Raw genomic sequence first — 10,220 nt, 5'->3', positions numbered from 1 at the left:
CAGTTGTCTTCTCGGCTCGGCCCTGTGCGTTCTCTGTATGTCCAGCAGGTTTCTTTTCTTCTTCGCCCGGCGTCCGGACAATCATCCCTCTGGGGTCTCATAAGTCACAAGAGTGGCAGAGAGCTTTTTAAAGGAATGAGGGGCCCAAGTCCTTGACTATTCCATATATGCCTTTACCTCCGTCATCTTTCATTTTGCAGCGGCATACCATTCTTATATAATAATCCTTCAAATATCAAAACTCATTTGTCTGCCATCCCTGAGAAAAGGTGTACCTTTTCCCATTTTCCTTCATATTCGGGGTAAGGTTCTCTTCCCTTTAATTATCATCCATTTTTATCTCTTTCTCTCATATTTTTTTTTTAATCTTATTCTTTATATAAAAAATTCAAAACAAGATATAAACATGATGTAATTGTAACCGTTTAAATAATAAAAGATAGAAGGGAGAAAACCTTACTCATTTTCCTTCTCTCTAATCTCTATAAGACGGCAACCAAGGCCCACCAAACTCTTCTTACATTTTATCGGTGTTACGCCCTTTTTTCAGCCGCATGGCCTCGCCTCCTCGCCTTCCCCAAAACCCGACGGTTGTGCTTGTTTTATTACGAGATTAATTAATAGTCTTGCTGTGTAAAATAAAACTAAAAATAACCTAAAGTCTTGTTAGTAGGTTTACTGGTTGTCGTATATCCAACAACTAAATAAAATATGAAGATGAAAGGAACATTATATTTCTTAACTGGACTAATACACCAAAGCGTGAAATTTTTAAGTAAAATTTTATTTAAATCCATGTAATATCTTTCTACATTCAAATTACTTTTTGCATCAATTTGATTTTTAAATAAACTATCAGCATCTCTTAAAACTCAAATTTATTATCTAAAATATCCCCACAAATCCAATTCAATATGTGGATTTATCTTTACACACATTTAATTTTTAACTCTATTAATGACAATAATCAAACTGGAGGGTGTGTGGACATAGGACATCTAGGGGTGAACATAAAAACCACAAAACCGCATCGAACCGTATGAAGAAAAAAAAAATTTCGAAAAGAACCATGTTGATCGGAAAAGTCAACTTTAAGTCAAAAACCAGTTCCGATTCCAGTTTCGAATAAACAAGAACCGGCTGGAACCAAACCGTTTTATTAATAGTAAATAAATAAATTATATATACACATATGATATAATAGGTTGAAAAATTAGTTTCACCAAATTGCAAATCAGTGGATTCCATCCCAATTGGAACTCACTCACCTCACCCTCACCTCACTCACGGCCTCTCATGATCTATCTTCCTTGTCGACGCTCTCTGTTGATTTCTTCGTTAATGGAGAAACGTCCTCACCTTTGAAGAGAGAGAGAGAGAGCAATTAAGGCAAATTCTTGTAGGAAAAAAACCCATTTATCCATTTCATCAGCCGCTGCTTTTGCAATCACACCAAAAACACTTCTCCACGGAAGCTGCTTTCTGCTGATTTCAGCTCTCCGTTACTGTTTCTTCAGAGGTAAAGATTTTCTCTCTCTCTCTAAAATCCACTGTATTTCTTTGGCTCTTTTTTCTTGGTGAGAATTGGAGTTTTCGAGTTGGGTTGATTTCTATCACTTCATGGTTGGATTGTTCCAGTTTTTTTATTGTCTTGGCAAAATTTATGTCTTTAGAGTTATAAATTAAATTTTAAAGTAAGTTTAATTAGTTGATTAATGGCCTTCTTTCTTTAAATATCAACTTCTGTTTTCTGAAAATCCCAGCCACACATGGAGTCCAGCCAGAAGAAGCCGCATGTGGCAGTCCTAGCAAGCCCAGGGATTGGCCACGTTACCCCACTCCTCGAGCTAGCCAAACGACTCGTCGTTGACCACGGCTTCCATGTCACCTTCCTTTCCATCATCACCGACGCACCACCCGCACAGCTCCAGCTCCTCAGCAACCCCTCTCTCCCTTCCGACCTCCATGTCGTCAGCCTCCCCCGCGTCGACGTGTCCCAACAACCCATCGGTATCTCAGTTCGCATCTTTCTCGTCGTCCAAGAAACCCTAAAGTCGCTGCCATTTGTCCTGAAAAACTTACAACCTCCGATCAAATCTCTCGTTGTCGATCCTTTCTGCATCGAAGCACTCGAAATCACCGCTGACCTCTCCATCCCCACTTATGTTTTCATGACGTCTTCCGCTTCGCTTCTGGCGTTCACCATGTACTTCCCCACCATCAACGCCGAGGTCAACGGCGACTATTCCAAAATCGCCGAGGAGGTTATTGTTCCAGGCTGCAAGCCCCTATTGCTTGACGATCTTGTCCCCGGAGTTTTGTTGCCAGAAGTATTACCTATGTGCAACAGATTTCCGACCGTGAAGGGCATTTTAGTAAATACGTGGGAAGAACTCGAGCCGGTGACACTTCTTAGCCTTAGAGAAAACCCTTTCTTTCTTGGTCTGCCAGCGCCGCCGGTTTATCCCATTGGACCGTTGACCAAAGAGGACAAACCGGTAACATCAACATTGGAATCTTCGAAGTTTCTGACGTGGCTGGACGAGCAGCCAATCGGTTCGGTTGTTTACGTCTCATTCGGTAGCGGAGGGACTTTGTCGAGGGAACAGATGAGTGAGTTGGCGTGGGGATTGGAGCTGAGCCAAAAGCGGTTTGTTTGGGTGGCGCGGCCTCCAAACGACTCGAGCGCGTCGGGGAGTTTTTTTAAGGCGGGTTTCAACACGGACTATCCGGCGTCCTATTTGCCGGAAGGGTTTTTGGATAGGACGCGAGGGAGAGGATTGGTGACACCTTCGTGGGCCCCTCAAGTCGCAGTTCTGAGCCATCGGTCTGTGGCTGGGTTTGTGACGCACTGCGGTTGGAATTCGGTGTTGGAGAGCGTATTGCATGGGGTGCCGATGATTGCGTGGCCGCTGTACGCCGAGCAGAGGATGAATACGAGGTTTTTGGTGGATGTGGGAGTTGCGGTGTGGCCGGAGGCGGAGGAGGATGATGGGAAGAAAGTGGTGGGGCGTTGCGAGGTGGAGAGGGCGGTGAGGACAATTTTGGAGGAGGAAGGAGAAGGGGTGAGGAGGAGGGTGAGGGAGCTTCAAGGCACTGCCGTGAAAGCTTTGGAAGTCGATGGGTCATCTAGTGGATCCCTCGAGGGACTGGCGAAGGAGTGGCGGGAGGCTAAGTTCTTCGATTAGTTTGATGTGTGTTAAAATTTAAAGATCTATTGACAAAAAAATAAAAAATAAAAAAAATAAAAAATATTTAACGATCTAAAACTTATCAATTGTGATTGACAGATTAAGATTTAAATTGTTGTCGTTAGATTGATATAATAGTTCGGTTGAGCGAAATGTTGATAAATGTAGAAAATTCAAATTTAAAAGATTGAGATCCATTGTATTGCTTAATGCATGCATAAGTGCAAAAAGTTTATAATCCAACAAAAGGAGTGTCACAGCCTATAACACAAATAAGTGTTGAACTTTAGTTACTCTTCATAACACACTAGAATAAGGATAATACTTGCAATTCCCACATGGGACATATTCTACCATTATTGAATAAGTATCTTCACTGTCTAAATTTCATAATCAGAACTATTTAATTTATTAATTTTTATTTGAATATCATCAGTAAGGAGTCATTCGAATCAAATATCGTTTAGTTTTCCAAATTTATAGAACAAATTGACAATGTGATTATCAGGTAATATATTCATGATGAACTGTCAATTTATTTGATACATTTGGATGACTAAATGATCTCCGAATCGAATATTTTTTTTAAAAAATGATCTTTAAATGAAGTTTATAAATTGAATAATTTCGATTATGTAGTTTATATTATAAAAATACATTATTCAAGGATAGTGAAATATGATCACTCTCCTGTGTGAAGAACGCAAGTATGGAAAGATTCTACCTATTATATGACCATAAAAAGGTTATTGTCGCATGTTAAAAAATGAAGCCCAATAACTAAAATATGGATCTACTGCGATCTCCTACTCATCTGAAAAGCCCGTCCACGAAACTCCCCAAAAAAAAAAGAGAAAAAGAGTTTCGGTGGCACACGAATCAATATAACAAGCTGACTGGTGGATACTGACGTATGGTGGTATGGGTTCCACAAGACAACGGTTTCCCGCGGAAACGGCAGCGTTTTGATACGACTAAGAAGTTTTCCTCTGGTTCTCGCTCTCTCGCTCGGGCTCTGCATCTCCATGGACTCGAAAGCTTCAACAACCCCGGCTCCATTACTGAACCAGCAAAACCGAATCAATCCACCGTCGAAGCCGAAGCAGAAGGACTTCCTGAACCACCTCGAAGCCTACCTCGCGAAGCGAGATGGCGTCGACAAGCTCCTTAAGATATCCCGGTACGCCACCAAGATCGTCCTCGCCTCCTCCGCCCTCCCCGAAACCCTCCCCCTAACGCAGCGGCTCAAGAGCTTCGAGTCGAGCGTCGGCGTCAGCCGCAAGGCCTTCCGGTTAGGTAAGTTCGTCCAGGACGTCAACGCTCTGAGGAGCTCGAAATTCGATTCGAATCAGGAGCTCGTACTCGCACTAATCGCCTACGTCGGCGAGGGATTGTACTTTTTCGTTGAGCAGTTCGTCTGGCTAGTCAAGACGGGGTTGATCGATAAGAAGCACTCGCGGAATTTGCAGAAGATCAGCGCCTGGGCCGAGTTCATCGGATACGCGGGCAGCATCTCGTTGAAATTTAGGGATTTGAGTCGGATTTCGGAGGACGAAAAGTGTGTAAAATCGAGCATTGAGATCGCGATTATGAGGGGGAACGGGTGCGAGGAAGAGAAGGAGAAGTTGAGTAAATTGCGTGAGAAGAAAATGATGAAGAGGTTGTCAGTGGTTCAAGATTCGGCGGACGCGTTAATGGCTTTGGCGGATATCCGGGAGGGCGGCGGACCGTTCTTGGGGCCTCTTTCGATATCGCTGGCCGGGATGTTATCGGCTCTGATTAGCACTCACAAGAATTGGGTGTCTTGCTGAGATTCATGGCCTTTTTACAAGGTATGGTTGCTTGACACTTTCTTTGTTAGTTTGTGCTGCAAATTGTAAGAGAATAAAATGTATGCAGATTGACACAGGCAATGGTTCAATAAGAATTCATTTTATAGCACATTCTGAATTCGTTAGCTCGTGAGTGCGAAAACTGAATTCTTTAGCTCGATAGTGATTTTCGCAGGCCTTTTTTCTGAAAGATGAAAAATCAAATGAAGTGATGAACAACTTATTAGTAATGACTAACGTGAAGAACTTCAACGGATCGAAAACTCGTTGCTTGGTATCTTAACATTTGTTTGATGAATGCCAATAATGATGTTAACATTTCAAATTCGACATTTTCATTTTCCTTGAACATGACATGTTGAGTATTTTGGAGCAATATAGCCGAAAACATTTGTCCAAGAATCTGACTTTCGTAGGTCAAATCCGACTTTGATGCTGCTTGAAGTGCAACCGGAATTCATCCCCGACGATTCATCTTGTTCATGCCCTGTTAAATCCGAAGTCTATGATTGCTTGCCTTTCGTTTCACATAGTTACTACTGATTACCAGTTACACTGCTCATATAGAATTGTTCTTTGATCTTTTTAAACTTGAATTTTCTTTGACATCTGATGAATGCAGTTCTTTCAAGAATACGGAAAATTGGTTTTACTGATGAGTTCAACCATCTCTCTAGGCCGATCCATCCATGGTTCGAGTTGTCACTCCCGCAGTCATTTCTATCTGCAACTTTGCGGTTTCTCGTTGTATGCCAGTCGTGTGATGACAGAAACTGGATAGACGTTTAAGCTGTGAGCTTATTCGCAGACGTTTATGTTGAATATGTTAGGGTTCTCCATTTCCATTAACGTTTCAACTTTAGTGGCATTTTTCTGCGCCAAACCTATGTAGAGTTTATATGGTTTGTTCTGGAAAGCTGCGTTTGGTTGGTGAAAAAAGTGTTCGGGAATGGTAAACTTTTTTGTTTGGCGAACCGAACTCCGTTCTGGTTACGTTTTTTGCCTTGCTAGTATTTAGAGCTGGATTGCTTCATCGGTTTTTTGCCTTCTGGAGATGTTATGTTTTCCGCTAGTATTTATGGACCTAATAAATGGTCAAATTGCTCCCAAATAGAAAAATACGAGCGGAATTGGACCTTTTTTTCTATTTTTATGCATGACCATTTATTTCAGGACATTTATGGACCTAATAAATGGTCAAATTGCTCCCAAACAACTTATAAACAATTTTCTTGTTGTGTACGCAAAATACCTTGTGAGAACTCAACAATCTCATTTTTTACAGAAATCGTGGTCTATAACCCACGCGTAATAATGCATACTCTGCTCTGAGTCTCTGACTACATTTTGATTCACTTATATATAAAATCATGTAAGTTTATATAAAGGAAAACTAATGAAAATGATTTGAAAACTTTGAGTTTTAATGATAAAGACAAAATAAAGAGTAAAGTGAATAGTATCAGTATTGACTTTTTAGTGTAAAAATATAATTTTTTGTTAAAGTGAAACAGTACCGTGAGTTTTTCGTTAAAAATATCTTTATCTAATGGGAGACTACTGAATATTTAGGATTAAGCTTTAATTGCTAACATGACTTTGGTACGGAAGGACCCAAAAGTTGGCCTAAAATCTACTTTCGTGGCGTTTTTGTCAATCATCGACTAATGGGCCATTTGGCCCAACAAGGAGGGAGTCCAAATCATATCACGACAATGACACTATCCACTTGGCTGGCATCATCGATTCATCATCGGACACACCACAATTCGCCAACATTTCCGTTCCTTCTCGGATTCTAAATACTCTTCCGTATGTCCGACTCTTCTTCCCGGTGCCATTTTTATTTCTTTCTTTCTCAGGTGATTAATAATTAATTAATCAATAAAAAATAAGAGAGGAATTTGGACGTGCTGCAACCAGCAAGCTCTCACCCCCCGCGCAACCACAATCTTCCCGCCGGTCCACATTACTCATCTTTCCCAGATCTACACACTCCAATACGCCATCGTTTCGATGGCCGTTCACTAAAACCCCGCCAGGCTCCGACTCCCCCCCATTTACTTCTTTTTGCTAATGGAGTCCGAACTCAAAGACCTCAATTCCCATCCTGCCAAGCCGGACCGCGACGACGGTCCGGCGCCCAAGGACGATCGACCGCTCCTCAAATCCGACACGAACTCCTCGGTCTCCGCCGAGGAGCTCCAGGAGCTTGAGAAGAAATGCGCGGCGTACGTGCGACGCGATGTGTACGGCACCATGGGACGCGGCGGATTGCCGGTGAAGGAGAAGGTGCTGCTGGGGCTCGCGCTGGTGACTCTGGTTCCGATACGGGTGGTGCTGGCCACGACGGTGTTGGTGCTGTACTACTTGATTTGCCGGATTTGCACGCTCTTCAAAGTCCCCAATCGCGATGAGCAGGAGCAGGAGGATTACGCGCACATGGGCGGATGGCGGCGGGCGGTGATTGTCCAGTGCGGCCGCGCCTTATCCAGAGTTATGCTCGTCGTCTTCGGCTTCTATTGGATCAGCGAAATCTATCGAATATCATCGGATTCCGACCCCAAACCCGCCGCCCAGGTACTCTCTCTCACCGTTTCTCTCTCTAAAGCATGAAAATTAATTTCGTGAGATTTTGAGTGGTAAATTTTGATGTTAAATTTTTGGTTAGGGAAAAGATGGGGCCGAAGAGAAGGAGCCCGAAAGGCCAGGGGCGATTATATCGAATCACGTTTCGTATTTGGATATCTTGTATCACATGTCTAATTCGTTTCCGAGCTTCGTTGCCAAGGTTTGCCACTCTCTTCACTTGTTCTTACTAATTTTATCGCACTGGGATGTGAATTTTGATTGAAAGATGTTCCCTTTTTATCTGTCTCGACCTATTATCTATGTATTGATTCCCATTTTTTGTTATCCTGGATTTTGTCGGTGAAGAGATCGGTGGCAAAACTTCCTCTAGTAGGCCTCATCAGGTTGGTTGCATTCACTTTCGCTTCCTTTAATTTCATCATGTTTCTGAAAATCTGTAGTTTATCTGTCACCATAGTATTCCGTCAATTCATTTTTCGGATCGTTAATTTTGACAGCAAGTGCCTGGGTTGTGTCTATGTTCAGCGGGAGTCAAAGTCATCAGACTTCAAGGGAGTTGCAGGTAAATAAATTATGGGTGTTCCCTGCTTTTGCTAGTTTTGTAGACACTCGTAATGTGTACACCGTAACTCATGTGTTATTGGTGGTATCTAAGTTGAAAACTTTGATCGATCACAAGTGGATTATATAACGAGTTTTCGATTGTATTACTTATATAGCAATGTTGGTTGATCAATAAATGGATGTCATGTGCAGGTGCCGTGACTGAAAGAGTTAAAGAAGCACATCAGAATAAATCTGCCCCACCAATAATGCTTTTCCCAGGTTATAGTTTTAAACACTCTATTCTAAGAAAGCCCAATTGGAGTTTTCAGCTGTCCTTCGACTCGTATTTACCAATTTAATGTTATCTTGATTGAGGCTTTCTGGCAGCATATGTAATTAAATGATATTGGTGATGCTTATAGCTTTGCATTTGTTTTCCATCCATACTGAAAACTGCTCTGCGATTCATTTTTTAGCAGACGTGCATTATGTTGTCAGTCATGCTTATACTACTGTTGTTATTTATTTATCTTAAATCTTTCTACAGAGGGCACTACTACAAACGGAGACTTTCTTCTGCCATTCAAGACGGGAGCATTTCTAGCAAAATCTCCGGTTCTTCCGGTGATTCTTAGGTATCCTTACCACAGATTTAGTCCTGCATGGGACTCGATATCTGGGGTGAGTGTTTCTTAAACAATTTCCATGAACACGTAGAGAGAAAATGCATTATACATAATACAAATCATAAGGATTCAATATCAGGCATATAGACTGTTTTCCTTTCAATCTTCCGGGCTTCTAATTTTAGTTACCTTATTTACTTTATTTCCAGGTGCGCCATGTGATATTTCTCCTCTGTCAATTTGTAAATCACATAGAGGTCACAAGGTTACCTGTTTATTACCCCTCACAAGAAGAAAAGGATGATCCAAAACTCTATGCTAGTAACGTCAGAAGAATGATGGCCAGTGAGGTATATGTTTCCCCTTGAAAGTATATTACGAAACCAAGTTTACATCCTTTTCTCGCTTGAGAGCGTGACCAACTCGGTAGATATTAATCATGCGACCTCCTGGTGTTTGTAACTTGATTCCATCTATGTTTCTGTTTTATTTACAGGGCAACATGGCTCTAGCAGATATTGGACTTGCTGAGAAGCGGGTGTATCATGCTGCTCTTAATGGTAATAATAGCCATCCTAGTGTTTTGCATCAGAAAGACGATTGATAAATTTCAGGGCCTCGCTCCCAAATGATATCTCGTCGCTGTTGAGTTTCCTAGTTTTCGTTCATGATTGCACAAGCCACAGTGAGGGGTGGTCGTCATCATTATTGATGTGCCATGGTGTGCAATTATTAACTTGTAATACCATGCTTATGGAAACCGTGGCCTTTAACGCTAAAGCATCGAAATATTTGTATTTTCACCATGTTAAAATGCATTACAACCCCTATCGAAGAAACTTTGCGCCTGTTGATCTGAAGCCTCTCTTTCATGTTCATGCAGGTTTGTTTTCCCAATGCTAATTCGGACCGTCATCTGTATATTCATGTATGATTCTATTTGTTGTAGGGAAATATTAAAATTGATGTGGAATGCTGAAGAATTATTTTTGGTCGGGTAAGTTGAAACGGTATTTTTACGATGCATGCTGTTGTGGATTTAAGCTGGCATTCCCAAAGCAGGCGTTTTCCGGTGGCTCTACGTTCTCGCAGTTAATGGAGGAGGGAATGGGTTCGCGGAAGTCGATTTATCTCGACGAGCTGGGCTGGTACATGTATTTGCTGGGATTTTGTTTCACCAGTATAAAGCTCTGATCTTGGTAGAGCCTAATAGTGCTAACGTGTGATGATGTATCTCAATCTGATCCTTTCTAGTGCAAAATTAACAAAGATAGATTTTACTCTGAACCCTCTCTCTCTCTCTCTCTCTCTCCCACTTCGAATCGATTATAAACTTTTTTTTTCCTTTGCGGTGAATAAATTAAGATAAAGGATCTAATTGAAAATCGATAGAAGTGGCGCCATAAAAATCAATTCGCGCGGTTTTCGCGAAA

General features: G+C 41.7%; 3 protein-coding genes across 5 annotated transcripts; all 3 read left to right on the top strand.

Moving 5' to 3' along the window:
* Positions 1–1,074: 1,074 nt before the first annotated feature.
* Positions 1,075–3,188, top strand: LOC103955723 (UDP-glycosyltransferase 72E1-like). The gene is made up of 2 exons (XM_009367629.3): positions 1,075–1,519; positions 1,764–3,188. Exon 2 carries the CDS (start codon positions 1,770–1,772, stop codon positions 3,186–3,188), a length of 1,419 nt encoding a protein of 472 aa, XP_009365904.2. The 5' UTR covers positions 1,075–1,519; positions 1,764–1,769.
* A 907-nt stretch (positions 3,189–4,095) lies between these two features.
* On the top strand, positions 4,096–6,056 carry LOC103954529 (peroxisomal membrane protein 11A). Its single transcript, XM_009366368.3, has 2 exons — positions 4,096–5,023; positions 5,646–6,056. Exon 1 carries the CDS (start codon positions 4,217–4,219, stop codon positions 5,000–5,002), a length of 786 nt encoding a protein of 261 aa, XP_009364643.1. The 5' UTR covers positions 4,096–4,216; the 3' UTR covers positions 5,003–5,023; positions 5,646–6,056.
* Positions 6,057–6,871: 815 nt separating this feature from the next.
* LOC103954506 (lysophospholipid acyltransferase LPEAT1) lies at positions 6,872–10,074 on the top strand. 3 transcript variants are annotated; one of them, XM_009366362.3, is made up of 9 exons: positions 6,872–7,603; positions 7,695–7,814; positions 7,961–7,998; positions 8,113–8,177; positions 8,372–8,440; positions 8,709–8,842; positions 8,997–9,137; positions 9,284–9,347; positions 9,737–10,074. In XM_009366362.3, exons 1-9 carry the CDS (start codon positions 7,100–7,102, stop codon positions 9,745–9,747), a joined length of 1,146 nt encoding a protein of 381 aa, XP_009364637.2. In that variant the 5' UTR covers positions 6,872–7,099; the 3' UTR covers positions 9,748–10,074. The 3 variants fall into 3 exon arrangements, with proteins under 3 accessions (XP_009364637.2, XP_009364629.2, XP_009364622.2); XM_009366354.3 differs by having other exon boundaries at positions 9,671–10,074; XM_009366347.3 differs by lacking the exon at positions 9,737–10,074 and having other exon boundaries at positions 9,284–9,647.
* The last annotated feature ends 146 nt before the right edge of the window (positions 10,075–10,220 follow it).

The sequence above is a fragment of a genome, unplaced genomic scaffold (genome assembly GCF_019419815.1).
Source record: "Pyrus x bretschneideri cultivar Hongxiangsu unplaced genomic scaffold, Pyrus_bretschneideri_v1 Contig1, whole genome shotgun sequence".
Classification (NCBI taxonomy): domain Eukaryota; kingdom Viridiplantae; phylum Streptophyta; class Magnoliopsida; order Rosales; family Rosaceae; genus Pyrus; species Pyrus x bretschneideri.
This window is presented reverse-complemented; position numbering and strand designations above follow the sequence as displayed.

Coding starts and splice junctions, on each gene's coding strand:
- LOC103955723 (XM_009367629.3), top strand. CDS start 1,770: ATGGAGTCCAGCCAGAAGAAGCCGCATGTGGCAGTCCTAGCAAGCCCA.
- LOC103954529 (XM_009366368.3), top strand. CDS start 4,217: ATGGACTCGAAAGCTTCAACAACCCCGGCTCCATTACTGAACCAGCAA.
- LOC103954506 (XM_009366347.3), top strand. CDS start 7,100: ATGGAGTCCGAACTCAAAGACCTCAATTCCCATCCTGCCAAGCCGGAC. Junction 8,843..8,996: donor CATGGGACTCGATATCTGGG/GTGAGTGTTTCT, acceptor CTTTATTTCCAG/GTGCGCCATGTGATATTTCT. Junction 9,138..9,283: donor GAAGAATGATGGCCAGTGAG/GTATATGTTTCC, acceptor TTTTATTTACAG/GGCAACATGGCTCTAGCAGA.